At 41.8% G+C, this 27019-nt stretch overlaps 3 protein-coding genes and 3 long non-coding RNA genes across 13 annotated transcripts in view; 3 read left to right on the top strand and 3 right to left on the bottom strand.

Annotated features, from left to right (window-relative positions):
* Positions 1-11645, bottom strand: part of LOC306841186 (uncharacterized protein) — a 14148-nt gene extending 2503 nt beyond the window's left edge. Inside the window, exon 1 of one of the 2 annotated variants that reach the window (XM_079370906.1) lies at positions 11342-11645. The gene's annotated coding sequence lies outside the window, so the exon portion shown is untranslated. Of the gene's footprint in view, positions 1-4743; positions 5397-11341 lie in introns of those variants that run through there. The other variant, XM_079370905.1, reaches the window with a different exon arrangement.
* Positions 874-27019, top strand: part of LOC306841188 — a 66163-nt gene continuing 40017 nt past the window's right edge. For 3 of the 4 annotated variants that reach the window (XR_013781443.1, XR_013781444.1, XR_013781445.1), the window contains exons 1-6: positions 874-1208; positions 1831-2656; positions 2857-3181; positions 12534-12604; positions 19844-19920; positions 20586-23819. This is a non-coding gene — a long non-coding RNA (uncharacterized lncRNA). Of the gene's footprint in view, positions 1209-1830; positions 2657-2856; positions 3182-12533; positions 12605-19843; positions 19921-20585; positions 23820-23948; positions 24161-24740; positions 24833-27019 lie in introns of those variants that run through there. The other variant, XR_013781446.1, reaches the window with a different exon arrangement.
* LOC306841192 lies at positions 6471-10000 on the top strand. The gene is made up of 3 exons (XR_013781450.1): positions 6471-6570; positions 8994-9108; positions 9873-10000. It is a non-coding gene; the product is annotated as an uncharacterized lncRNA (long non-coding RNA).
* Positions 11858-12468, top strand: LOC306841190. Its single transcript, XR_013781448.1, has 2 exons — positions 11858-11958; positions 12007-12468. It is a non-coding gene; the product is annotated as an uncharacterized lncRNA (long non-coding RNA).
* LOC306841183 (uncharacterized protein) lies at positions 14176-17644 on the bottom strand. Its single transcript, XM_079370897.1, has 6 exons — positions 17599-17644; positions 16354-16626; positions 16168-16272; positions 15928-16059; positions 15246-15368; positions 14176-14381 (listed from the first exon to the last, which is right to left on the bottom strand). The coding sequence occupies exons 1-6, from the start codon at positions 17627-17629 to the stop codon at positions 14329-14331; spliced, it is 717 nt and encodes a 238-aa protein (XP_079227023.1). The 5' UTR covers positions 17630-17644; the 3' UTR covers positions 14176-14328.
* LOC306841185 (programmed cell death 1 ligand 1-like) lies at positions 17952-25965 on the bottom strand (the record flags this gene model as incomplete). 4 transcript variants are annotated; one of them, XM_079370904.1, is made up of 3 exons in its annotated part: positions 25871-25965; positions 25382-25744; positions 17952-17982 (listed from the first exon to the last, which is right to left on the bottom strand). In XM_079370904.1, exons 1-3 carry the CDS (start codon positions 25923-25925, stop codon positions 17972-17974), a joined length of 429 nt encoding a protein of 142 aa, XP_079227030.1. In that variant the 5' UTR covers positions 25926-25965. The 4 variants fall into 4 exon arrangements, with proteins under 4 accessions (XP_079227030.1, XP_079227027.1, XP_079227028.1 ...); XM_079370901.1 differs by lacking the exon at positions 17952-17982 and adding an exon at positions 24966-25156 and having other exon boundaries at positions 25871-25940; XM_079370902.1 differs by lacking the exon at positions 17952-17982 and adding an exon at positions 24966-25153 and having other exon boundaries at positions 25871-25940.

Raw genomic sequence — 27019 nt, 5'->3', positions numbered from 1 at the left:
TGGTAACGCTTGGGATGGCAAAGGGATTTCTACCAGTTGTCAGTTTTGCGTTGAGCTGGAAACTTCCGGTTTGGGCGAGGTGGAGTAGGCACGAGTCAACTATTCACATTTGCACCTTTTAATGACCCGTATGTTTCCCAGATGAACCGGTGATCCAGTGATTTATTGCTCCTGAGTTATAAACTCAAATGAAATGTCAACGTGTTCGACAAGGCCGAGTGTAAAAAGATCCAAGGACCAAAACGAATCTCCTCCGGTGGGACTGAAGGCAAGTTTAGCATGTCGGCTAACGAACCTCAAGGGGAGAACACCGTCCATGTTTTGTTTTCAGAAGATTACCTCACTCAAGGAAAATGATAGCCTATGGCTAGGGGAGGAATTCCTCTCTCTACAGGAGAGATAGAGAGGGGAGGTGCTCACTCTCCTGTGTGTAAGAGGACGAGTTCCTCTCGACAAGAGAGGGGAGGTGCTCACTCTCCTGTTAGAGGAAAGTTCCTCTCGACAAGATAGTCGAGGTGCTCGCTCTCCTGTAAGACGAGGAGTTCCTCTCGACAAGAGAGGGGAGGTACTGGCTCTCCTGTGTGTGAGGGGTGGAGCTACCCTGCTAGGGATACGTCATCAGTCTTGTCTTGTCGGTATATAACACATTGAGGTCCTTCCTTAAATGCCCTTTCTCATGATTAGTTTAACCTGTGTATGGAGCTGTAGGCTCACTGAGGCTACCAAACCAATTTTGAGTTCCAATAATTAATGCTAAAAGTATTGAAATCAATGAAATGTCAAGGGTGCCTGAATTTATGCACATGCCTAAATTTGACTTAAAAGGAAAAGGAAAATCATGGAAATTTACAGGGGTGCCCAAACTTTTGCGTGTGTGTGTGTGTATATAATTATTATTGTTTTTGCAAACAACACTTTGGCAATGTAGTTTAGTGTCAGATGATAATATATAGTATACATAGTAAGTCCAAACTGTGTAGCATGGCCATCATCCTCTGTTGGCTAACTGCCGAGCCGTTACAAAGCAGGAAGGCTTAGTTCTGATTGGTCAGTTCATGTGTCAATCACTTGACTCTAACAATGATTGGTTACTGAGTGTTTCGCGCCGATTTTTTTCCTCTTGGACTGCAGTGGTAATGGAGGCCAGCTTTTCAACTGAATATGTCCAGTAATATTTGAGTTCACTTCGACCAAATACTTAATTTGAGGTAAGTTTGAATTTACAGCTGTTTGTAGATGGTTTTTGATAGTTATTAACATTTGTGCAGCAGCCCTAACGGCCACAAAATGTATTATAAGCCACCGCTAGCTTGCGCTAACTAGTGCTAGCAGGCGCGCTAGCTAGCGCTAACTAGTGCTAGCTGACAACTAATAATTGTTCTGTAGCCTATTAGCTAAAATATATCTCAATTACAACTCGCCAAGCTCCGCTACAGCAAGTGTTTAAAGGAGACATTATTAAAAACCTAACAAAAGTAACACTAACAAAATGTAGTTTTAGCTATACTTTCCAGTCACTTGTCTTTAAGGTTATCACTGAAGTACTGTTTTTTTCAGTAGTTTTGACAGCATGTTACAGGTGAAGAAAGTGAAGTTACTGAGGGGTGAATGTACTTTAACTCCTCCAGTATTTCTGGGCTGTGGTTTATTGACATTATTGGAAGATATTTAATTATAACAACCTTAAATGTTTTATATTTTGTCCTGCAAGGTGTCCCTTTAGTGACTAACATAAACTAAGTATTACATCCATTTCCTTGAGATTGCAATGTGATTTCTGGACCACTTTTAAAGAATGTGTAATTATGTCATTTCTCTGGTCTTTTTCAGATCATATGTGGATGGTGAAGTTGTTTATCATGGCCTCCAAAGGTACAAACAGGTATCTCCGATCAAATGTCTGTGGAAGCTGCTTTTTCTTTTCATTTCTCGGAAGAGAATGAAAGTTTGGCCATTATTAGTTTGTTCATTTTTTTAAAACCTTCATAAAAAATCACAGGACAGAGAAGAAGATACATGAACTAAGATCTCCAATTCAGTCAGGTTTGATGGTTTCTAAACATGGACAGCCCGTTTTAAATCACACCAAAAAGGAGAAACATTTACAATTTGCCTCCTTAAATACCCTTTCTCATGATTAGTTTAACCTGTGTATGGAGCTGTAGGCTCACTAAGGCTACCAAACCAATTTTGAGTTCCAATAATTAATGCTAAAGGTATTGAAATCAATTAAATGTCAAGGGTGCCTAAATTTATGCTCATGCCTAAATTTCACTTATAAAGGAAAATCATGAAAATTTACAGGGGTGCCCAAACTTTTGCATACCTGTGTGTGTATTTATTATTATTTTTGCAAACAACACTTTGGCAATGTAGTTTAGTGTCAGATGATAATATATAGTATACATAGTAAGTCCAAACTGTGTAGCTTGGCCATCATCCTCTGTTGGCTAACTGCCGAGCCGTTACAAAGCAGGAAGGCTTAGTTCTGATTGGTCAGTTCATGTGTCAATCACTTGACTCTAACAATGATTGGTTACTGAGTGTTTCGCGCCGATTTTTTTCCTCTTGGACTGCAGTGGTACTGGAGGCCAGCTTTTCAACTGAATATGTCCAGTAATATTTGAGTTCACTTCGACCAAATACTTAATTTGAGGTAAGTTTGAATTTACAGTTGTTTATAGGTGTATAAATGTATTATACGCCACCGTTATCGCGCTCGCTAGTGCTAACTAGCTCTAGCTGACAGCTAATAATTGTTCTGTAGCCTGTTAACTAAAATATATCTCAATTAGCTATACTTTCCAGTCACTTGTCTTTAAGGTTATCACTGAAGTAGTGTTTTTTTTTTTTCAGTAGTTCTGACAGCATGTTACAGGTGAAGAAAGTGAAGTCACTGAGGGGTGAATGTAATATAACTCCTCCAGTGTTTCTGGGCTGTGGTTTGTTGACATTATTGGAAGATATTTAATTATAACAACCTTAAATGTTTTATATTTTGTCCTGCAAGGTGTCCCTTTAGTGACTAACATAAACTAAATATTACATCCATTTCCTTGAGATTGCAATGTGATTTCTGGACCACTTTTAAAGAATGTGTAATTATGTCATTTCTCTGGTCTTTTTCAGATCATATGTGGATGGTGAAGTTGTTTATCATGGCCTCCAAAGGTACAAACAGGTATCTCCGATCAAATGTCTGTGGAAGCTGCTTTTTCTTTCATTTCTTGGAAGAGGATGAAAGTTAAGCCATTTGATGGGCTAACACAGCACTGTGACTGAACAGATTGTATGTTTCTGTTTTCTTAGGACGTCTATCTGTGCGCTCTATGTGGACTTCAAACTCAAACACAAACAGTGACTTTGACTGCTCTCCCTCCAGGATGTTCCAATCGCAACAATTCACTCAAATTCAACCAATCACTGCAACATTTCTGCCCTTACCCTTCTTACCCTTGACGCAGGGCGACACCTAGAGGCCGTGAGAGGAACTGCTTCAACTTCAAAATAAACTTTATTGCAGGTTTGTTCCATTACATAATGTCAAACTTCATCACTTAGTTTGTTCAGTTTTTTAAAACCTTCATGAAAAATCACTGGACAGAGAAGAAGATACATGAACTAAGATGAAAATAAATAAGACAAGAGAAAGAGAAAACAATTAGCAAAGGACCAATTCAATTCAAAAAAACTTTATTTGTCCCCGGGGGACAAGTACAAAGGCACACAGAGCAATAAATGAACAACAGTGCAGCTATGCTGAAATTTTAACCAAAGATAAAGAGTCAACAAAAGAATAAAGTGACAAGATGTAAGTACAAAGTTAAAATACCAAATTACAAAGTTAAACAAAAAAGAAGGTATAAGTGGACAGTGATTGGACTAAAGATGTAAACAGAAGTATATGCAATAAATAGAAAATAAATAAATATAAAGATAGATATATATTAGCATATACAACTATAAAAGTACAAACCCCCAAACAGCTGTGTTTGCAGATGGTAGATATAATATTAAAGATCAGTACACGCATTTGTAGATAGTTTACACATTTGTAGGTTTGAGCATGAGTGACAAAACTAACATCTTCCTGTCTTAATAAATCTGTTCACAGGCCTCAGGGTCCTGGAGGTTTACAGGTAAGATGGTAGATTGCAGCCAATCACGCTGCAGTGTTGCAGACTGTTGGAGGATGGACTCGGTGATGGCGTGGAGAAGTGCACCATCAGGGTCTTTGGCAGGTTGAGTTTCTGCTGAGGAAGCAGGACGTGATGGTCTCCAGGTTTAAAGGATGACAGTGAAAGTTTGTCTGTCTTTAAGTGTCCGACTAATTCAGAGTCTCCACGACTGCAGAGACGTTTCCTCTCTTATCAACAGACTCAATGACACATTTTTTAATGACACAGAGAACCAGTACAGCTGATGCTGCCAGTACAACCAGTCCCAGTCCAACGTAGAGACCAGGTCTTCCCCGACTCTCTGGTCCTGTTCTCTGAGGTCCAGGCTCATGAGCAGCTGCTGTGAAGGACAATAAAGAAACGGTGAAGAAGAATGTTTGAAAGAAAACATGTGAGAGAAGGTCTGCATCAAAGTCAACATGAAAGAAGGAGTTTCTACACTCTCACTATGACATCACAAGCTGAACATCTGAGCAGAGATTTAACTCTACTGGGATTTTCTTTATGACCAGTCGGTCTTGATCCAGACTTTAAGAACCTCCTGAGATCTACTGAGTCAACTTACCGCTCACATTAAGGAGACATTCACCACGACCTCTACTAACGTCTATCATCATCTCACACACGTAAGTCCCCGAGTCTTCAGTCCTTAACGAGTCGTCATACATATATCTCTATATAGAGAATGGGGACATTTGTGTATGATTCTACACTGAAGCCTAAAGATGGAACAGAGAGGGATGGTGGCAATGCTGCTCGACCATAAACTCAAGCTACACCAATTAGATGAGCTCCCCAGACCGCCGATACATCCCGCTGAATTACATGGACTTTGACAGTTCTGGATCGGTGCAGCCTGGTGAGTGGAGAAAAGTGGTGGCCAATGACTCTAACCTCGTTGAACCTGTGGATCCCACACAGATGTCCAGAGCCCGTTCCACTAGAGCTGCCTTGGCTGTTTGGAATGAGCTAATGGCTTTCTTTCAGTCACCTGAAGGAACCGTGCCTTGTCAAAATAAGATGGTGTACTGGTCCCTCTTCCTTTTGGGAGAGAGACTGGAGGATCTGGACCTGGGTGCCTTTATGTGCAGGAAAGTCAGAAAGGGAAAGAGAAGCGAGATTATGAATGGCCTAAATTGGAAGTTGATGCGATATTTATCCAGGAGCCAATGAGGGATGAGGAGTGATGTGATAAACAGAGGGGGATCTGGACATAGATAGATAGATAGATAGATAGATAGATAGATAGATAGATAGATAGATACTTTATTGATCTCGAGGGAAATTCAAGGCATCCAGTAGCAGTATACAGACAAGCAGGACACAAGACATTAGTTACAATACACACCCACTGTCCCCCCCCCCCCCCCCCTGTATACAATAATTCCCAGAACAAGATTTAGCAGCCCCTATGTGACTAAGAGTATATATAATTATATGTTAAACCTGTGCAGTTAGCATTAGCATTAGACTTAAAACTTATATAGCATAATGTACAAATACCTGTGAAGGAGAGAAAAACATGTGCTGATTAAAAATGACCTGTAAACAGTTAAAGAGCCTTAGAAACAAAGTGCTGATACCATGATACCAGCAGCAGAGGTCTGGACCAGCAGAGACCAAAGAGAAGAGAGCTGTATGATCCATGTGAGATGTAACCAGGAGGCTGATGATCCTCTGCTTATTAGTTCTTCTTCTTCTTCATGTTTCACATTCAAAGTCTTCCAGAGTCCTCCCAGTAAAAAGTGCTGGGATGAGTCTAGAAGGGTTCATTCAAAGAGGACCGTCCTCGGATCGGTGTCTCCGGTTTGGATGATGACTTAAAACTTCATATTCATTCTGGTCTTTGATTACTAGAGGGGAATTTCCTCCTCCCTGTCTGCTCCTGGCTGTCCCCTGTTTCCTGTTGGGAGAGAACAGAAGACTTTAAGAAATGAAGAAGTCTGTCGTGCTCTCTGTTCAGCTCCAAACCGTCACTTCTCCTGTCAATAAGCTTCAGTTTATTTCTTGTCGTACTTCAAACCTGTCCTGCTCTCATGTCTCAGAATGAAAAGCTTTATCTACTCGGCCTCAGACTGGACGGACTCTGGACTTTAAATCAACACTAATGGACCGCTCGTCCTCGTCTTCACTGTGATGAGAAAAGACAAATCTAAACTCTGTTTTTACTTTCACTGTTTCAAACTCAACACAAGAAAAGAGACAAAGAGAAGTGTGAACCTTTTATTTTCAATCAGAAAAATCAAGAGGAAAAATAAATGTTTGACTTACTGCAAAAGCTTCGCTGTTTATACAGGAAGACACCGACACCGACGAGAACAACGAAAGTAACGCTCCATCCAACAAAGATGACACCAGCACTGAGACTCTGGGAGAAACAGAAGAGAAAAAGGTTTGTTGTTCACAGTTTGGACTAAATATAAAACTCTTGTATTTCTTTGTCGACAGCCTCCTTTCATATCACAACAATAAACTCCCTCAGCTGTCGGGTCCCTTCCTGGTTGAGGATGGCGGGTTTAGCAGAACTGGTCTCTGATCCACATTTGGGGATCCACTTCTTCTAGCTAATCCAGCTAAGGTCTGACCCGCTTGTTAAAAGAAGAACTGGATCAGACCTGATCCTCGTTCAGACACCGAGGACGTGAAAGTATCTATATATACTGTATATATATATCTCTAAATACATTTCAGACCTGAATGAACCTGATGAACCAGCTGGCAGCTCGACACAGTGAAATGTTGTTTTGTTGGAGCAGTTGAACCTCTCATATCGTCTCTTTAATCTGAACCGGCCCTCGGCTCGGATCACGGTTCTTTTAAACTTTCATCAGCTGGAGGTTTGCTCTGGATTAAATCAGGACTGGATGATCAGATCCTGTCCCATAGCTTTGACCCTGAAGGACTACTTCAGACCCATGTGTCCCGGGTTTAAACTCAGACCACTTCATGATGTTGACTTTCACTCTACACGTGGACACACCTGATAAAAATCTGCACAGCTGCAGTACAGACAGTTCACTTTGTTCTCGTACTCACCCATGGTTGGTCTTTGTTTGTTGGTGGGCTTGTTGTTGGTGGGCTTGTTGTTGGTGGGCTTGTTGGTGGTGTGCTTGTTGGTGGTGTGCTTGTTGGTGGTGGGCTTGTTGGTGGTGTGCTTGTTGGTGGTGGGCTTGTTGGTGGTGGGCTTGTTGGTGGTGGGCTTGTTGGTGGTGGGCTTGTTGGTGGTGGGCTTGTCTGTTGGAAAATAAAACATTAACATTATTTAGAAGTTCTGCCAACAAACAGTAGAAAATAATTCAAATAAATATTTCCTCACCTCGTCTTTGCTCTCATCTGGACTCTTCCTCGGCTCCACACCTGTTCAAACACAGCATGTTAGTGAAATGTGACACTGTGCCTTTAAGAGCTGAATGTTACATGTGATGTTGAAGGACGTTAGCTGTACTCACAAAGGGAGACACTGTAATATTTACTAGCATCTTTTGTAACAACAGTGCAGATGTAAGTTCCAGCATCATCTTCAGTTACGTTCTTGAGTCGAAGTGAAACGTGTCCTTCAGCCATTTCATCTTCAAACATGGACGTTCTACCTTTGAAGTTCTCGTTCTGATCCGTAAGATAATCACGTCCATGTTTGTAAATGTGAACAACCTTATTGTTGAGTTTCCAAAACACCTTTATATCAGATATACTCAGCTTGGTCTCGAGGTGGACGGGCAGAACGACATCGTCCCCGACTGTGGCATGAACTGAGCGTCCTGGGGAAACAAGAGACGTCATTAAGACTTCCTGTCAAAACATCAAGACACTTGTGAAGAGCTGTGTGACAATAACACAGACTGTAAATATTAATACTCAAGCTAAGACAAGCTAGCGCCCACCTGTCAATCAGCTCAGCTACACGCCTTATTGGGAATAACTCTGATCCTTCATCCAATCAAAACTGCTGAGTCATCAAAACATTCCCCCCCCCGTACAGTGTGTGTGGATGGAGACATGAGCTAATCACACCTATTTGGTTTTTTGAAGCAGGCTGTAAACATGTTCATGTCTGCTGTAAAAACAGGCTGTTTGAATGGGTGTGTATGTGACTTCCTGTGCTGCTGCAGCCAGCCTCTAGTGGACACTCCAGGAACTGCAGCCAGCCTCTAGTGGACACTCCAGGTACTGCAGCCAGCCTCTAGTGGACACTCCAGGAACTGCAGGATGTTACACTTCAGCATCAGCTACATTTGTCATCATAGGTGGTGGTCGCTCGGTCATCACTCTTAAAGAGTAAAAGACCCCAAAAAATGTTTTTACTACGTTTTTACTGTTAAGAACATCCAGAATAGTTGATTTTAACTTTATCCCTCCTCTAATGAAGCAAATAGCCAATCATAGATGTGGATTGTTCCGGTGTCTTAAAATAAGCGTATTAGATAGTTTGAAATTAAAAACAGACAAATACACTTTCTTAGATTTGAGTTTTTGCGGAGTGCGTGTAAATCAAACAGGATTGGGGAGTGCTGGTCTCTGAGTTTGGGGCTCATGAGCACGTGAGAGAAGGTCTGCATCAAAGTCAACATGAAAGAAGGAGTTTCTACACTCTCACTATGACATCACAAGCTGAACATCTGAGCAGAGATTTAACTCTACTGGGATTTTCTTTATGACCAGTCGGTCCTGATCCAGACTTTAAGAACCTCCTGAGATCTACTGAGTCAACTTACCGCTCACATTAAGGAGACTTTGACCACGACCTCTATCAGACTCTGTCCTCACATTACACACATAAGTCTAGTGTTTAGTCTCCTCTCTCTCTCTCTCTGTCAGGAGATTGAAGTTAAGCTTTGAACTAACCACAGACACAGCAGCTCAGCTTGATGAGCAGCAGGATCCAGCAGATCATCTTCATCCTGTGAGAGGACACAAAGACATGAGGTCAAAGGTCAGTCCTGTCAGGTGAGCACACCCCCCCTACAGGCCGTCTGCTGTCATTACATGTCCAGAAAGCAGCCGACCCAAAATGTAATTTAAAAAAAAAACCTAATAAAACTTAAAATGTAAAAACTGGTTGATGATGTAAATTAATGCTGATCCCAAAATGAAACAAGTTATTACATTATAGATCAGAAAAATATGTTTCTACTAATAGTGTAATAATTGTTGAACATCAGATTGAGTCAATAATTTGATGGATTAAAAGGCTTCAGTGTAGAGTGTCCTCTGTATAGAGATAGAGTCATGAAGTTCATGAAGTTTGAATTTCTGAGTTTTGATTTCTTGTTTAAGTTTTCTTTTCCTCAGTGTGTGTGTGTGTGTTAGTGTTTCTCTCTGTGTGTGTGTGTGTGTGTGTGTGTTAGTGTTTCTCTGTGTGTGTTTGTGTTAGTGTTTCTCTGTGTGTGTGTTTGTCTTCGTGTTTCTTTGTGTGTGTGTGTGTTAGTGTTTCTGTGTATGTGTGTGTGTTAGTGTTTCTGTGTGTGTGTTAGTGTGTTAGTGTTTCCTAGTTTAGTCTTCAGTGTTTCCTGTTTTATTTTGTAGTATCTGGTTTAGGTTGTGTTTTCAGTGTCAGGTTTTACTTTGTAATTGTCCTCAGTGTTTCTGGTCTCGTGTTCATGGCTCCTCTGTGTGTTTCCCCTTGTAGGAGCTGTTTTGTGTTTCTTGTTGCACGTTTAGTTGTGAATGTGTCTTATATATATTATGTTCCACCAGGGACACTGAAGGCACTGGGCTGTGTTTATAGAGGCACAGGTGACAGGAAGGGGAAGGCACAGGTAGGGAGAACACTCTGGGGGCTTTTTTCAAACCAACACCTGCACACTCCCCCTCCGTGACGGAGTGCACTCTGTCAGCTGAATGAAGTCTCCTCCATCCAGGTGGAGGTTAGAAATACAGCAGCAAGCATTGGGACAAACTTCACTCTCTCAGGTGGAAACAGGAAGTGTGTGTTACCATGGTTACTCAGCGGCATCCTGGGGGAACATCTTATTAATGTACGTAATACATTCTGTAAAAGTCTTTATGTCGATTATTTTTCTCTAGTAAATTTATATTAGTGTAGACTTATAGTAAAACGATCAGATGGAGCCCATATTCTTTATTGTAATTTATAATTTAATGTTTAATTTATTATAATATCAAAGAACAGGTTGTCGTCAATGAACAAAAAATAAACATTTATCTGCTGTGATATTCATTCATATTATTCTACAATCATATAATTTACTAGAGAAAAATAATCTACATAAATGTACAGAAGGCTGGCTAACTACTACTGCTGCGTAAGATGACTGTGACTCTGACTCAAAGGTGCAGAGCCTGCTCTCTAACTCAGACACCCTCGCCTCCAAAGCTATAAATAAACTACCTTTAATACAGATACCTTTATCAGTAAAGGAGGACGAGGAGTAACTAGACATCTGGCACACAGGACAAGAGAGAGCAGGAGAGGGAGAGGCAGGGAGAGAAGCCATCGTCGTAGAAGCTAACTGCTAAGTTAGCCTGAGAGCACGTAGTTTAACGCAAACAAAAGATCTATAGATAGCTCGCAAGGGTGCTTGGTGATTATTTCGATTAGTCAAAGTGTGCAGTGATTTAGAGACAAATGTAAGAAAATACACAGGATAAACAATTTAGCTTTAGCTCTATCGATCGGTAAAGGTAGTAGCGAGACACAACAGGAAGTGATGCAATACGCACCCGTAGTACGTCAGGACGTCAGCAGCCATTTTCATTAGCCCCAATTCAGCTTGCAATGTCACCTCAGAATCAAAGCTAGAACAAATTCTGTTGGTATGTTTCCCTGTCCAAACATGTACCCACACCTTCTTTTCAGATTTCAGATTATGAAACATAATTACTTTATTTTAAAATAAAAAATACTTCTAAACAAACGTGAACAAAATGGTGTTTAGTCATATTCAAACTCTTTTCACTTCCGCTCCTCACTTAGAGCGTATTTACCTTTACTGCCTCTGAAACTGAGCCTAAACCTTTTGATCCATAAATTATTGACTCATTCTATCATGTTAAACAATTATGACTCTATTAGGAGACAGTTTGTGTCGTTAAGATGGCTGTCCAACAAACGTCCTTGTGTTTCGATCGTTTCCTGATTAAATCATGAAGTATAAAACACCTCAAACAGACTCAGTCACACATGAAATACTCACAAACTTTACCTGGTCTGTGTTTAGTCCTGGTCTGTGTTTAGTCCTGGTCTGTATAATCCTGTACACTGAGTATCTTATTCTCTCTTCTTCGTGCAGCTCGTCCTTCGTCACAAACAGTCTGTTTGAAATCTCCCAGAGACACTTAAAACACGAGCAGTGAACTTTTAAAATGAAACTATAGATTTCTTCTTTACAACACAAAGAGGACAGAGGGCGAAATATTCTAATCTAGTTTGTATTCAACGTGCCAAAACTCACTTCGCCCCGCCATCAAGCTGCAAACCACAGAAACACAGTGCGGCTCTTCCTCCTCTGAGCTGCTGTGTCTGTGGTTAATTCACAGTTTGACTAATATCTTCTGACAGAGAGAGAGAGGAGTTAGCTTCATGTTGTTGTAGTGACTAATGGTGTCTTATCTTTGTAGCTCAGATGGTTAAACTGCTGCTCAGGTAATCTGATGGTTGTAGGTTTGAATCCTGAGAGCAGCAGGTTATGTTATAAAAGATGTAAATGAGACGGTGTTAGCGATAGCTGAAACAGTCAGTGCTCTGACGTTAGCTTAACTCGGCTATGCTAGCGCTAACACTGACATTTCTTCACGAGTTTCTAGCTAGTTATATTTACAGGTATATTTATATTTAGTTATATTTAGTTACATCTAGTTATATTTACAGTTATATTTATATTTAGTTATATTTAGTTACATCTAGTTATATTTACACTCCAAACACACGTTTGGAGTGTAAATAAAGCCTGTTGATTCAGACGTTTGAATAATATCCACATGAACAGAGCATGTTAGCTCTCTGTTAATTTGTAGTTGGTAGATAATAGTCTACATGGAGGCCTGTTTGTTTCCATATGGAGCCCGCTGTCCTCTGTACATTTGAGGATTGAATGAAGAAAACTACGAGATTTTTAGTGTGAAACACTCGTCGTGTTTGTGACGCTCTCTGGGAGGAAGATGTCTTCATGTCTTTAGAGAAGATTGTAAAGCTGCAGCGACGCGTTTCAGTCACTAGATGGAGCCACACTTCATGCTAATGTTGTCCTCATATTCACCCGTCAAGCCTCGGATCTATCTCTGTGTGTCCTTGAATTGTCCTCCGGGGACAAATAAAGTTTTTTCAATTGAATTACCTTTGATTGGTCAGTTCATGTGTCAATCACTTGACTCGATTTTTTTCCGGTTGGACTGCAGTGGTACTGGAGGCCAGCTTTTCAACTGAAGATGTCCAGTAATATATGAGTTCACTTCGACCAAACTTTGAGGTAAGTTTGAATTTACAGTTGTTTATAGATGGTTTTTGATAGTTATTAACATTTATGCAGCAGCCCTAACGGCCCCAAAATGTATTATAAGCCACTGCTAGCTAGCGCTAACTAGTGCTAGCTGACAGCTAATACTTGTTCTGTAGCCTATTAGCTAAAATATATTTCATTTTCAACTCGCCAAGCTCAGCTACAGCTAGTGTTTAAAGGAGACATTATTAAAAACCTTCAAATTGAGTCAAAAGTAACACTAACTAAATATAGTTTTAGCTGTACTTTCCAGTCACTTGTCTTTAAGGTTATCACTGAAGTAGTGGGGTTTTTTTCAGTAGTTCTGACAGCATGTTACAGGTGAAGAAAGTGAAGTCACTGAGGGGTGAATGTAATATAACTCCTCCAGTGTTTCTGGGCTGTGGTTTGCTGACATTATTGGAAGATATTTAATTATAACAACCTTAAATGTTTTATATTTTGTCCTGCAAGGTGTCCCTTTAGTGACTAACATAAACTAAATATTACATCCATTTCCTTGAGATTGCAATGTGATTTCTGGACCACTTTTAAAGAATGTGTAATTATGTCATTTCTCTGGTCTTTTTCAGATCATATGTGGATGGTGAAGTTGTTTATCATGGCCTCCAAAGGTACAAACAGGTATCTCCGATCAAATGTGTTTGGAAGCTGCTTTTTCTTTTCATTTCTAGTAAGAGAATGAAAGTTAAGACATTTGATGGCTATCACAGCGCCAACTATCGCTCCAAAGTGCAATCTTTTTTTACCGCAACGTAATATCTGTATAAAATAAGGTTGTATGAAATCGTATGAAAGGCTTTAATACGATACATAAATACATAAAACACAAATATGATCCAGATGAGACAGGTGAGAGAGAGTCGTCCTCATGGATCAAGAGTGGAGACTAAACTTTTAAATGATAGGGAGATCATTGATGAAGTTGTGCTCTGATCACAGACTGTAAGCAGCATAGACATAATATACATATATTATGTCTATGATAAGCAGGCTCTGATGGAAACATGTCACTTTACAGGGGCAGACATGCAGTCAGGACCAGATGTAACCGTAGCCAGTAGTAAACTCTGACTCTTGTAGACTATAATGTATGTGCTCAGGAAACTGCTGTGATGAGGTTTTCCCAGATAAGCCAGTGAGTGGCCATGACTCAGTCCGTGTCCAGGTTTCCTCCTTACAAGAGAGAGAGAGAAGGGAGGGAATCCCTCCTGGGTTACGTCAGTCAACACAGCAACTGAGTGAAATGAGGAAGTCAGGACTCTCTGTGACCACAAATATCTGAGGCAGAGGATTTACTACATGCAGAGGTTATTAAAGTCAAACATTTACGAGGCTATAAATAATGACTCATGTCACCACGTCTATTAATAAACGTTACTCAGGGCAAATCGAGAAAACAAAAACTGGACTGTGCAGTTCTGAGCTCATCTCGTCTGTTTGGGTTCAGTTTTCTGTGGACCAGTTTCCAGCTGCAGAGAGCTTCTGAAAGACTCGGCTGTGGAAGGAGAGTATAATAAGATAACATTCAAGTCCACCTGAAACACGTCTACATCTAAATTCTACATGAGCACGCCGTGACATGAAGCTTTTTAAAACAGTTCAAACGATGGTGATTCATTTAAACCCTCCTGTGGTTGTTTCCATCACATTGTGACTGTACATATGTGTGGAGGTGCAGCCGAGGCGTCCTGTCAGGTGTCTCCAGGTCTGACCGTCGAGTAGAAGGTCGGCACAGCGTCCAAATCTGTGGAGGAAGACGAGTGTTAAGAGCCTGAAGCCGGACCACATGAAGTTCTGTCGCACATCGTTCTCTAAAATCATTCTTGAAAAGTTTGATGATCCATCCATCAATCCCTCATCTCTATCACATGTCCTCTTCTTTATGTGTCCGATCTCTCCAATAACCTCCAAACTAAATCTATCAACACCCAAACAGAGCCAGCAGAGTCTTAACGACAGCGAGCACTAACTGCATATAAAACGTGTGTCCCTGCAGGGGGCGCTGGAGTCCCCCGTGTGTCCCTGCAGGGGGCGCTGGAGTCCCATGGATGGCGGTCTCCGTGCTGGAAATGCTGTCTCAGGCTAACTTTGAGTCAAGCTAATGACAGGCTGAGAGCTGAGGCGGGTTTTAAGCCTCCTGCCTCTGATCCTTCATCCAATCAAAACTGATGAGTCATCAAAACATGTTTTGAATGTCTATTTAGCGTGTATTGTAACTAATGTCTTGTGTCCTGCCTGTCTGTATACTGCTACTGGATGCCTTGAATTTCCCTCGGGATCAATAAAGTATCTATCTATCTATCTATCTATCTAGCTTTAACAATAGAAGTCATGACATGTGGAAACACTCCCGTCTCTCACGAACACGTCCTTCAAACAAAATGGACGTAAACACTGAAATGAGACATTGAACACTTCACTGCATCCTTTGACGTTGCTCAGCAGAATCTACTCGACTAAATGAGCAAGTGAGCAGAGTGACACTTTTTTTTTCAAGTTCAAACAGGAACTTTCACCTTCAACACTTTCAACGTGCGACTTTCACATGCAGTATATTCTGCAAACACAGGAAGACAGGAAATGTCACATGCTAAATTCAAATGCTGACCTTTATGTCTACTCCAGAGACACACGAGCGTTGCACAAATCACCACAATCGCCACAAGGCCCATGAGCACGACAGGAAGTAGAATGCATGCACCATGGGAGTCAGGCTCCTCGGAACGTCCCCCTTCAAAAGAAAAACCACAGGTTGGCCTGAATTTTTTTTTCTAAAAAGCCTCTGCATGTTTCTAATAAGCTCCAGCAGCAGAAAGCTGCTCAAACTAGGATCAATGTTGGAGATGCTTTTGAAACATGGAGAGAGGTTAGAATGCAGAAAGCTTTACAGACCCATGCAGAGCTGGCTAAACACTGAAGCTACAGTGTCCACCACATGCAGAGCTGGCTAAACACTGAAGCTACAGTGTCCACCACATGTAGAGCTGGCTAAACACTGAAGCTACAGTGTCCTCCACATGCAGAGCTGGCTAAACACTGAAGCTACAGTGTCCACCACATGCAGAGCTGGCTAAACACTGAAGCTACAGTGTTCACCACATTAGAGCGCAGAAATGTTTACAGACTGATGCAGAGCTGGCTAAACACTGAAGCTACAGTGTCCACCACATGCAGAGCTGGCTAAACACTGAAGCTACAGTGTCCACATGCAGAGCTGGCTAAACACTGAAGCTACAGTGTTCATTTCTCTGAGGACGACACAGCCGAATGGACTATTACACTGAACTCACCTCGGACCGTCAGCCAGCTGTCTCGGGATTGTCCGACTCCGGGGATGCTGCACTTGTAGAGTCCTTCATCGGACTTGGAAACACCACGGATGGTCATGTGTCCCGTGGAGCTGTTCCTGATGAAGAGGCCATCTTTGTAGAACTCAGCGGTGATAGTGGAGGAAGGAGTCGTGTCAAAATCAGTAGAAACATCAGAGGAGGGACTCATGTAGTAATCAGGAGGAAGATCAGAGGAGGGACTCATGTAGTAATCAGGAGGAAGATCAGTTGAGGAAGTGCAGCGCAGAGTCACGTGGTCCCCCTCCGACACAGGAAGAGCTGGACTCTCCAGGATCACAGAACCACCTGAAGGACACATCAGGGTAATTTTCTGATTATTATTGATTGTTTTGTGAAATGTGTCTTGAAGTTGTTGTTGAAACCTACCTGTAGCCTTGATGACGGTGAGGTTAACAGTGTTGCTGCACACTCCTGCTGCTGACTCACACCAGTACACACCACTGTCAATATGGTAGAGTTCATTGGAGAAGGAAACAGATTCATTTATATGGTTCCACGCTTCAGAACAGTCTTCATTTGTTTTCATGGAAGTGTTCCTCTTCATCCTCCAACCAGCAGAACTTCCCAGCTGCTCACAGCTCAGACTGGCTGACTCATACAGGAAGAACTGGGATCTGTCAGGGACAACTCTCAGGACGGCTGCAACAAGCAGACAGATGATGAAGTTAGACTCATGGATGATTACTGACTCTGTCCTGTGGGAGACGTGTTCGCTCCCATCGCTGGTCGATGGTTACAGACTGCAGCCGTCGACCTGTGTGACTCACGATCTGTTTCTCTCTCTTTCAAGCCAACAAACACGGACGTCAGGTTTTTCTGGAGCTTCAACCCAAACCTGCTCTGTATGTCACGAGTCATTGCATGTCTTTGTTGTAACTTGTCTGTTAAATACTAAATTGATCGATTATCTGCATGCATGCAAACATCCGGTGAACTTGTCACCTGTGTGTCCTTCAGCTGTTTCCTATTGAAGATGCTTAAATCCTCCCGCCTCTCCAAAAACGTAATCAAAACGTGAAAGGCCATAAAGCTCCGAGCTGAACCTGTGAATGATTATAAAGTGGATGGTAGGACTGCTGCAGCTGCCTTCCACCTGAACCTGTTAAACAGGTCAGTGGATATAATACAGTTAACCTGACCTATACATAGAAATAGATAAGACAGATATCTGATAACAAAGCCTCACACTCAGACGTCCCCGGTTTGAGTCCCGCACTGAACAAACTCAAAACTACAAGTTGGTCGGAACGTTTTGTTGTTGTTGTTGTTGTTTTGAATGTAAACAAACGTACCGAGCCTCTCTGGTGACATTGGTGAACATTTTATAATTCGTGCCTCAAATGATAAATAATTCGACGTCACCAGAGAGGCTCGGTACAAATGTGTCTCCACACTGTAAATTCACTCAACGTAAATATGTTCAAACACACCATGAAAAAAGTCCAACACGTGCCGAGGACAGACCATCAGAGTCTCCGGTTATTTATCCGAGAAGTCTCAAATATTAAGGAACACAAAAGTACGACGAGCGTTCAGTCAGAGCTCGACAGCAGCGAGAAAGACGGATTGATTGAACGCTGTCGACCTTGGACACAGAGAAACAGGACTCACCTATGACAGCGCACAGAGTCGGTATCTCCATGATGCTGAGAAACAAACACTGACTGAGTCTCCGGCTCGGGGGGGCTGTTCATATATCTCATCAGTTTAGGTGTGGCCACTTCCTGTGTTTACGTGTCTGTCTCAACATTGTGTTTGTTATGTTTGTGGTGAAGCTGACTCCGTTTGGTTGCACAAGTTTCTAAGTGGACGTTTTTAAAGAAAAACCTCTCTTCTCCTCTTTGTGTAAATCAAACAGGATCGGGGAGTGTTTCTTTAATGTGACCTCTTTGTCAGTTAATTATCTTTTTTCTTCAAATGTTGGTGCTGAGGAGACACAGAGGGGGAGAGAGGAACATGATGATGAGCAGCAGGATCCAGCAGATCATCTTCTTCCTGTGAGAGGACACAAACACATGAGGTCAAAGGTCAGTCCTGTGCTGTGAGCACACCCCCCCTACAGGCCGTCTGCTGTCATTACAATCAGAGGACAAACTGTTCTTATGACGCCTTGTTTCTCTCTCTTCATGTCGACTCTTTACCATTTAGTTCATCAACAATCACTTTACACCAGCTGTCTGTACTGGATGCTTCTTCTACAGCAGGCTGCATGCACTCAGTACAGACTGACTCAACAGCGCCATCTGGTGGTAAAACACCAAGGCTGCGACAAACAATGAGAAAAGAGGAAGTGTGTTTAACTGAAACTGAAGTCCTGCTTGCTGTTGTTAAACTGTTTAAATAAATTCATGTTCCAACTGTCTGTTGAGCTGCTGTGATGTTTCATCAAACCTCAACAGAGAGAAAGACAAACCCTGTCACTCCATCATTCTAGTCAAAGTGTCCCAAATCTTCAACAACTTGACTGTCTGTCACAGGCGCCATCAGCTGGTTAATGAAGGGTATTACAAGATGGCGTCCATAAACGGACTCATCATCAACAAGGAGCGGAGGGATGTTAGAACAAAGGTTTGGCTTCAACAGAGACGATACTGTGTTTGGAGGATAGAAACTTTGTTCTTCTGTCTCGACTTGTTTCAGTGGAAAAGAAGAGAAACACAATCCCAGTTTAAATGTGAAGAATCACTGTCTCTGAAACACAAACACTGTCTGCAAGAGCTTTATATACCCTGCTGTGACATGATGACTTATCCCTAGCAGGGCAACTCCTGTCCTCACACATAGGAGAGCAAGCGAGCCCCTCTCCTCCCCTCTCTACCTCCTCTCATGTAGAGAGAGGAGGTAGAGATGGGAACTCCTCTCTTCTCTACCTCTCCTCTTAGAGTAAGAGTCAATATTTACTTTTTTTTGGTAGTTTTTCTGCCTGTTCTTGCAGAGCAGAAACGTCGCTGTGTTTCAGAGACAGTGATTCTTCACATTTCATTTTTTATTCAAATCAACATAAAGTGTTTAAAAGTGAAATAAAACCAGGTATCACAGCTCTCAGTGCTGATCCAACACATTTACTAAAACATGACTCTGGGTCAGGTTTATGTTCATTCTTCCTCCATTTCACAATGTCCCAGACTCCTCTACACAACACTTCTCTCTGGTAGGTGTTATGACAACATCCCTGTTTTCCATCCAGACTGTCTCTGAAATGAGTCACTGAGTGCCAGGTCGCTTTCACATATAGAGTTTGGTGAACTCGGTTCAATTCATTTGGTTTGGTTTGCATTCAGACAGTCGATGGTGCAAACTGTGCTGAGGCCTGACACAAGCACACATCTAAAGTCTCTCTCTGTACTCTGTATTAATAAAGTACTGGTCCTAGGTCAGGTAGATTAACCCCTGTCAAGGTTTTTATAACTTCAACAGCACTTTATAAAAGTGAGTAATCTCTAGAAATAGATCTTTTTCATGTGATGCAGGGAGAGCATAATGATTTATGCCTCACCTGATGTGTTACTGTTAACATAAAGTTATCAGTGAGAGAGAGAGAGAATATTTCCCTCTCTACCTCTGCTCTATGATACATTTATGTTCTCCAGAAGTAAACGGTACATTTATGTACCTTTATAAAAAAATAAAAATAAACATTTAGGGTAGGATATCTTGACACAGTGTCAGAAATGTTGATGTACATCGTAAGTCCAAACTGTGTATCTTGGCCATTATCCTCTGTTGGCTAACTGCCGAGCCGTTACAAAGCAGGAAGGCTTAGTTCTGATTGGTCAGTTCATGTGTCAATCACTTGACTCTAACAATGATTGGTTACTGACTGTTTCGCGCCGATTTTTTTCCGGTTGGACTGCAGTGGTACTGAAGGCCAGCTTTTCAACTGAATATGTCCAGTAATATATGAGTTCACTTCGACCAAATACTTAATTTGAGGTAAGTTTGAATTTACAGTTGTTTGTAGATGGTTTTTGATAGTTATTAACATTTGTGCAGCAGCCCTAACGGCCACAAAATGTATTATGAGCCACTGCTAGCTTGCGCTAACTAGTGCTAGCAGGCGCGCTAGCTTGCGCTAACTAGTGCTAGCAGGCGCGCTAGCTAGCGCTAACTAGTGCTAGCTGACAGCTAATAATTGTTCTGTAGCCTATTAGCTAAAATATATCTCAATTACAACTCGCCAAGCTCAGCTACAGCAAGTGTTTAAAGGAGACATTATTAAAAACCTTCAAATTCAGTCAAAAGTAACACTAACTAAATATAGTTTTAGCTGTACTTTCCAGTCACTTGTCTTTAAGGTTATCACTGAAGTAGTGTTTTTTTAGTAGAAGTTTTGACAGCATGTTACAGGTTAAGAAAGTGAAGTCACTGATGGGTGAATGTAATATAACTCCTCCAGTATTTCTGGGCTGTGGTTTATTGACATTATTGGAAGATACTTAATTATAACAACCTTAAATGTTTTATATTTTGTCCTGCAAGGTGTCCCTTTAGTGACTAACATAAACTAAATATTACATCCATTTCCTTGAGATTGCAATGTGATTTCTGGACCACTTTTAAAGAATGTGTAATTATGTCATTTCTCTGGTCTTTTTCAGATCATGTGTGGATGGTGAAGTTGTTTATCATGGCCTCCAAAGGTACAAAAAGGTATCTCCGATCAAATGTCTGTGGAAGCTGCTTTTTCTTTTCATTTCTCGGAAGAGAATGAAAGTTTGGCCATTATTAGTTTGTTCATTTTTTTTAAAACCTTCATAAAAAAATCACAGGACAGAGAAGAAGATACATGAACTAAGATCTCCAATTCAGTCAGGTTTGATGGTTTCTAAACATGGACAGCCCGTTTTAAATCACACCAAAAAGGAGAAACATTTACAATTTGCCTCCTTAAATACCCTTTCTCATGATTAGTTTAACCTGTGTATGGAGCTGTAGGCTCACTGAGGCTACCAAACCAATTTTGAGTTCCAATAATTATTATTTTTGCAAACAACACTTTGGCAATGTAGTTTAGTGTCAGATGATAATATATAGTATACATAGTAAGTCCAAACTGTGTAGCTTGGCCATCATCCTCTGTTGGCTAACTGCCGAGCCGTTACAAAGCAGGAAGGCTTAGTTCTGATTGGTCAGTTCATGTGTCAATCACTTGACTCGAACAATGATTGGTTGGTTGACTGTTTTACGCCGATTTTCTTCCGGTTGGACTGCAGTGGTACTGGAGGCCAGCTTTTCAACTGAAGATGTCCAGAAATATATGAGTTCACTTCGACCAAATACTTAATTTGAGGTAAGTTTGAATTTACAGTTGTTTATCGGTGGTTTTTGATAGTTTTTAACATTAATGCAGCTGCCCTAACAGGCACAAAATGTATTATAAGCCACTGTTAGCAAGCTCGCTAGTGCTAACTAGCTCTAGCTGACAGCTAATAATTGCTTTGTAGCCTATTAGCTAAAATACATCTCAATTAGCTATACTTTCCAGTCACTTGTCTTTAAGGTTATTACTGAAGTAACGTTTTTTAGTAGAAGTTTTGACAGCATGTTACAGGTGAAGAAAGTGAAGTCACTGAGGGGTGAATGTAATATAACTCCTCCAGTATTTCTGGGCTGTGGTTTGTTGACATTATTGGAAGATATTTAATTATAACAACCTTAAATGTTTTATATTTTGTCCTGCAAGGTGTCCCTTTAGTGACTAACATAAACTAAATATTACATCCATTTCCTTGAGCTTGCAATGTGATTTCTGGACCACTTTTAAAGAATGTGTAATTATGTCATTTCTCTGGTCTTTTTCAGATCATGTGTGGATGGTGAAGTTGTTTATCATGGCCTCCAAAGGTACAAACAGGTATCTCTGATCAAATGTCTGTGGAAGCTGCTTTTTCTTTTCATTTCTCGTAAGAGAATGAAAGTTTGGCCATTATTAGTTTGTTCATCTTTTTTAAAACCTTCATAAAAAAAATCACAGGACAGAGAAGAAGATACATGACCTAAGATGATCTCCAATTCAGTCAGGTTTGATGGTTTCTAAACATGGACAGCCCATTTTAAATCACACCACAAATTTTCAATAATATTCAGGTCTGGGGACTGAGATGGCCATTCCAGACCATTGTATTTGTTTAGTAGATTTCGAGCAATGTTTAGGGTTGGTGTCTTATTTAAAGATCCAGCCCTGGCGCAACTTCAACTTTGTCCCTGATTCCTGGACATTGTTCTCAAGAATCTGCTAATATTGAGTGGAATCCATGCGACCCTCAGCTTCAACAAGATTCCCAGTCCCTGCACTGACCACACAGACCCACAGCATGATGGACCCAGCACCACATTTGACTGTAGGTAGCAAGTGTTTTTCTTGCTGTGTTCTTTTTCCACCATGAATAACGTCCCTTGGTTTGCCCACATTACGATATTTTAGTTTCATCAGTCCACAGCAACTTATTCCAAAATGAAGTTGGCTTGTTCAAATGTGCTTTAGCACACCTCAAGTGACTCTGTTTGTGGTGGTTTAAGAGAAAAGGCTTTTTATGCATTACTTACTTCCATACAGCATCTCCTTGTGTAATGTGCGCTGCTGAATAGTTGAACGATGCACAGTGAAACCATCTGCAGCAAGATGATGTTGCAGGTCTGTGGAGCCGGTCTGTTGGTTGGCTGTTCTCACCATCCTTCGCCTGTGCTTATCTGAGATTTTTCTAGGTCTGCCACTTAGGGCCTTAACTAGAACTGTGCCTGTGCTCTTCCAATTCCTCACAATGTTTCTCACAGAAACTGAGAGCTTAAATGTTTTGAAGCAAACCATGATGTTGAGCAATCATTGTTTTCAGGTAATTTGAGAGTTTTTTTGAGGCTCCCATATTGCCACTCTTCAAAGAACATGCAAAAAGGAGAAACACTTACAATTTGCCTCCTGAAATACCCTTTCTCATGATTAGTTTAACCTGTGTATGGAGCTGTAGGCTCACTGTGTGTGTGTGTGTGTGTGTGTATAATTATTATCATTTTTGCAAACAAATTTTTCCAAACTGTGTACCTTGGCCATCATCTTCTGTTGGCTAACTGCCGAGCCGTTACAAAGCAGGAAGGCTTAGTTCTGATTGGTCAGTTCATGTGTCAATCACTTGACTCTAACAATGATTGGTAACTGTCTGTTTCGCGCTGATTTTTTCCCGGTTGGACTGCAGTGGTACTGGAGGCCAGCTTTTCAACTGAATATGTCCAGTAATATATGAGTTCACTTCGACCAAATACTTAATTTGAGGTAAGTTTGAATTTACAGTTGTTTATCGGTGGTTTTTGATTGTTTTTAACATTTATGCAGCAGCCCTAACGGCCACAAAATGTATTACAAGCCACCGTTAGCGAGCTCGCTAGTGCTAACTAGCTCTAGCTGACAGCTAATAATTGTTCTGTAGCCTATTAGCTAAAATATATCTCAATTAGCTATACTTTCCAGTCACTTGTCTTTAAGGTTATCACTGAAGTAGTGTTATTTTTTCAGTAGTTCTGACAGCATGTTACAGGTGAAGAAAGTGAAGTCACTGAGGGGTTAATGTAATATAACTCCTCCAGTATTTCTGGGCTGTGGTTTATTGACATTATTGGAAGATATTTAATTATAACAACCTTAAATGTTTTATATTTTGTCCTGCAAGGTGTCCCTTTAGTGACTAACACAAACTAAATATTACATCCATTTCCTTAAGATTGCAATGTGATTTCTGGACCACTTTTAAAGAATGTGTAATTATGTCATTTCTCTGGTCTTTTTCAGATCATATGTGGATGGTGAAGTTGTTTATCATGGCCTCCAAAGGTACAAACAGGTATCTCTGATCAAATGTCTGTGGAAGCTGCTTTTTCTTTTCATTTCTCGTAAGAGGATGAAAGTTAAGCCATTTGATGGGCTATCACAGCACTGTGACAGAACAGATTGTATGTTTCTGTTTTCTTAGGACGTCTATCTGTGCGCTCTATGTGGACTTCAAACTCAAACACAAACAGTGACTTTTACTGCTCTCCCTCCAGGATGTTCCAATCGCAACAATTCACAAAATTCAACCAATCACTGCAACATTTCTGCCCTTACCCTTCTTACCCTTGACGCAGGGCGACACCTAGAGGCCGTGAGAGGAACTGCTTCAACTTCAAAAAAACTTTATTGCAGGTTTGTTCCATTACATAATGTCAAACTTCACTTAGTTTGTTCAGTTTTTTAAAAGCTTCATGAAAAATCGCTGGACAGAGAAGAAGATACATGAACTACGATGAAAATCAACAAGACAAGAGAAAGAGAAAACAATTAGCAAAGGACCAATTCAATTCAAAAAAACTTTATTTGTCCCCGGGGGGCAAGTACAAAGGCACACAGAGCAATAAATGAACAGTGCAGCTGTGCTGAAATTTTAACCAAAGATAAAGAGTCAACAAAAGAATAAAGTGACAAGATGTAAGTACAAAGTTAAAATACCAAATTACAAAGTTAAACAAAAAAGAAGGTATAAGTGGACAGTGATTGGACTCAATATGTAAACAGAAGTATATGCAATACATAGGAAATAAATCAATTTAAAGATATATATATATATATATATATATATATATATAAGCATATAAAACTATAAAAGTACAAACCCCCAAACAGCTGTGTTTGCAGATGGTAGATATAATATTAAGTTTACACATTTATAGGTTTGAGCATGAGTGACAAAACTAACATCTTCCTGTCTTAATAAATCTGTTCACAGGCCTCAGGGTCCTGGAGGTTTACAGGTAAGATGGTAGATTGCGGCCAATCACGCTGCAGTGTTGCAGACTGTTTGAGGATGGACTCGGTGATGGTGTGGAGAAGTGCACCATCAGGGTCTTTGGCAGGTTGAGTTTCTGCTGAGGAAGCAGGACGTGATGGTCTCCAGGTTTAAAGGATGACAGTGAAAGTTTGTCTGTCTTTAAGTGTCCGACTAATTCAGAGTCTACATGACTGCAGAGACGTTTCCTCTCTTATCAACAGACTCAATGACACATTTTTTAATGACACAGAGAACCAGTACACCTGATGCTGCCAGTACAACCAGTCCCAGTCCAACGTAGAGACCAGGTCTTCCCCGACTCTCTGGTCCTGGTCTCACTGTTGGTCTCTGAGGTTCAGGCTCATGAGCAGCTGCTGTGAAGGACAATAAAGAAACGGTGAAGAAGAATGTTTGAAAGAAAACGTGTGAGAGAAGGTCTGCATCAAAGTCAACATGAAAGAAGGAGTTTCTACACTCTCACTATGACATCACAAGCTGAACATCTGAGCAGAGATTTAACTCTACTGGGATTTTCTTTATGACCAGTCGGTCCTGATCCAGACTTTAAGAACCTCCTGAGATCTACTGAGTCAACTTACCGCTCACATTAAGGAAAGTTTCACCAACGCCCACAACACCGTCTATCATCATCTCACACTTGTATATCCCCGAGTCTTCAGTCCTTAACGAGGACACGTGAAGTTTGAGTCGTCCTTCTTTGAGGACGTCTGTGTCACAGTGGACTCGTCCTGCAAACTGTTCATCCTCAGACTCTGAGACCTGGTCTCCTCCGATCAGTTCAAGCAGGAATGAGACTTTGACATCAAAGATCATAAAACAGACGACCTCAAGAGAGGTGAGTGAGCCGTCAGCTGTGGGAGGGAAGGTCCACTCCAGCGTGACGTTCTGCTTCTCCTCTGCCTGATAGAAGCTCTGAGTGGCGTTCACTTCAAATATTGGTGCTGAGGAGACACAGAGGGGGAGAGAGGAACATGAAGTATTTGTATGTGCAGTCTGACAGAGTGTTTAGTCTCCTCTCTCTCTCTCTCTCTCTCTGTCAGGAGATTGAAGTCAAGCTGTGAACTAACCACAGACACAGCAGCTCAGCTTGATGAGCAGCAGGATCCAGCAGATCATCTTCATCCTGTGAGAGGACACAAACACATGAGGTCAAAGGTCAGTCCTGTCACCGTATCTGGTGTTCCGCCGTGTGGTTTTAAAATACTGAATCTGGGCTGTAAAGACTTCAAACTGAAGCACGTTCACCCTTTGCAGCGGTAGGTGTTCATGTTTTTGGAGTGGCCTGCACAGACTCTGGAGGTGTCTTTCTGTGTTAAACGCAGCGACGCTTCATACATGGTGTATGGGTGCTCGGGTCAGCTGAAGTGCTTTAAATGTGGTGATGTGTGACACAAACGATTTTCATGTCCACACAGACAGCAGGAGGAGGCCGCTGCTGAGGCAGCGTCAGCGCCGGTAGACGCTGGTGCCGCATCAGCGCCGGTAGACGCTGGTGCCGCATCAGCGCCGGTAGACGCTGGTGCCGCATCAGCGCCGGTAGAGGCTGGTTCTGCCTCTGCGCCGGTTGCTGGTGCTGCCTTTGCGCCGGTAGAGGCTGATAATACGTCAGCGCCGGTAGACGCTGGTGCAGCGTCAGCGCCGGTTGACGCTGGTGCTGCCTCTGCGCCGGTAGACGCTGGTGCATCGTCAGCGCCGATTGGCGCTGGTGCTGCCTCTGCGCCGGTAGACGCCGGTGCAGCGTCAGCGCCGGTTGACGCTGGTGCTGCGTTAGCGCCGGTTGCTGGTGCTGCGTCAGCGCCGGTTGCTGGTGCTGCCTCAGCGCCGATTGCTGGTGCTGCATTAGCGCCGATTGCTTGTGCTGCATTAGCGCCGGTTGCTGGTGCTGCATTAGCGCCGGTTGCTTGTGCCGCGTCAGCGTCGTTTGCTGGTGCCGCGTCAGCGCCGGTAGACGCTGGTGCTGCATTAGCGCCGGTTGCTGGTTCTGTGTCAGCTCCTGAAGACGCTGTTGCAGCGTCAGTGCCGGTAGAGGCTTTTTCTTTCGTAGTGGTAAATAAAATTATTTTGAAACCTCTCCCTCCCTCCCTCCCTCTTTCTGCCCATTGGGGGAAAAAAGACAGTCCAGAGACTAAATCATTACAGTACCTGGTTAAACAAAGTTACAGCAAGGTACAGTGCAGCTGGTAGGTCTAACACAGCAGAGGGAGACTTCTCCTTAT

Source organism: Symphodus melops (genome assembly GCF_947650265.1).
Source record: "Symphodus melops genome assembly, chromosome: 20".
NCBI lineage: Eukaryota > Metazoa > Chordata > Actinopteri > Labriformes > Labridae > Symphodus > Symphodus melops.
Note: the sequence above shows the minus strand (reverse complement) of the source record. Positions and strands in the feature narration are given on the sequence as shown.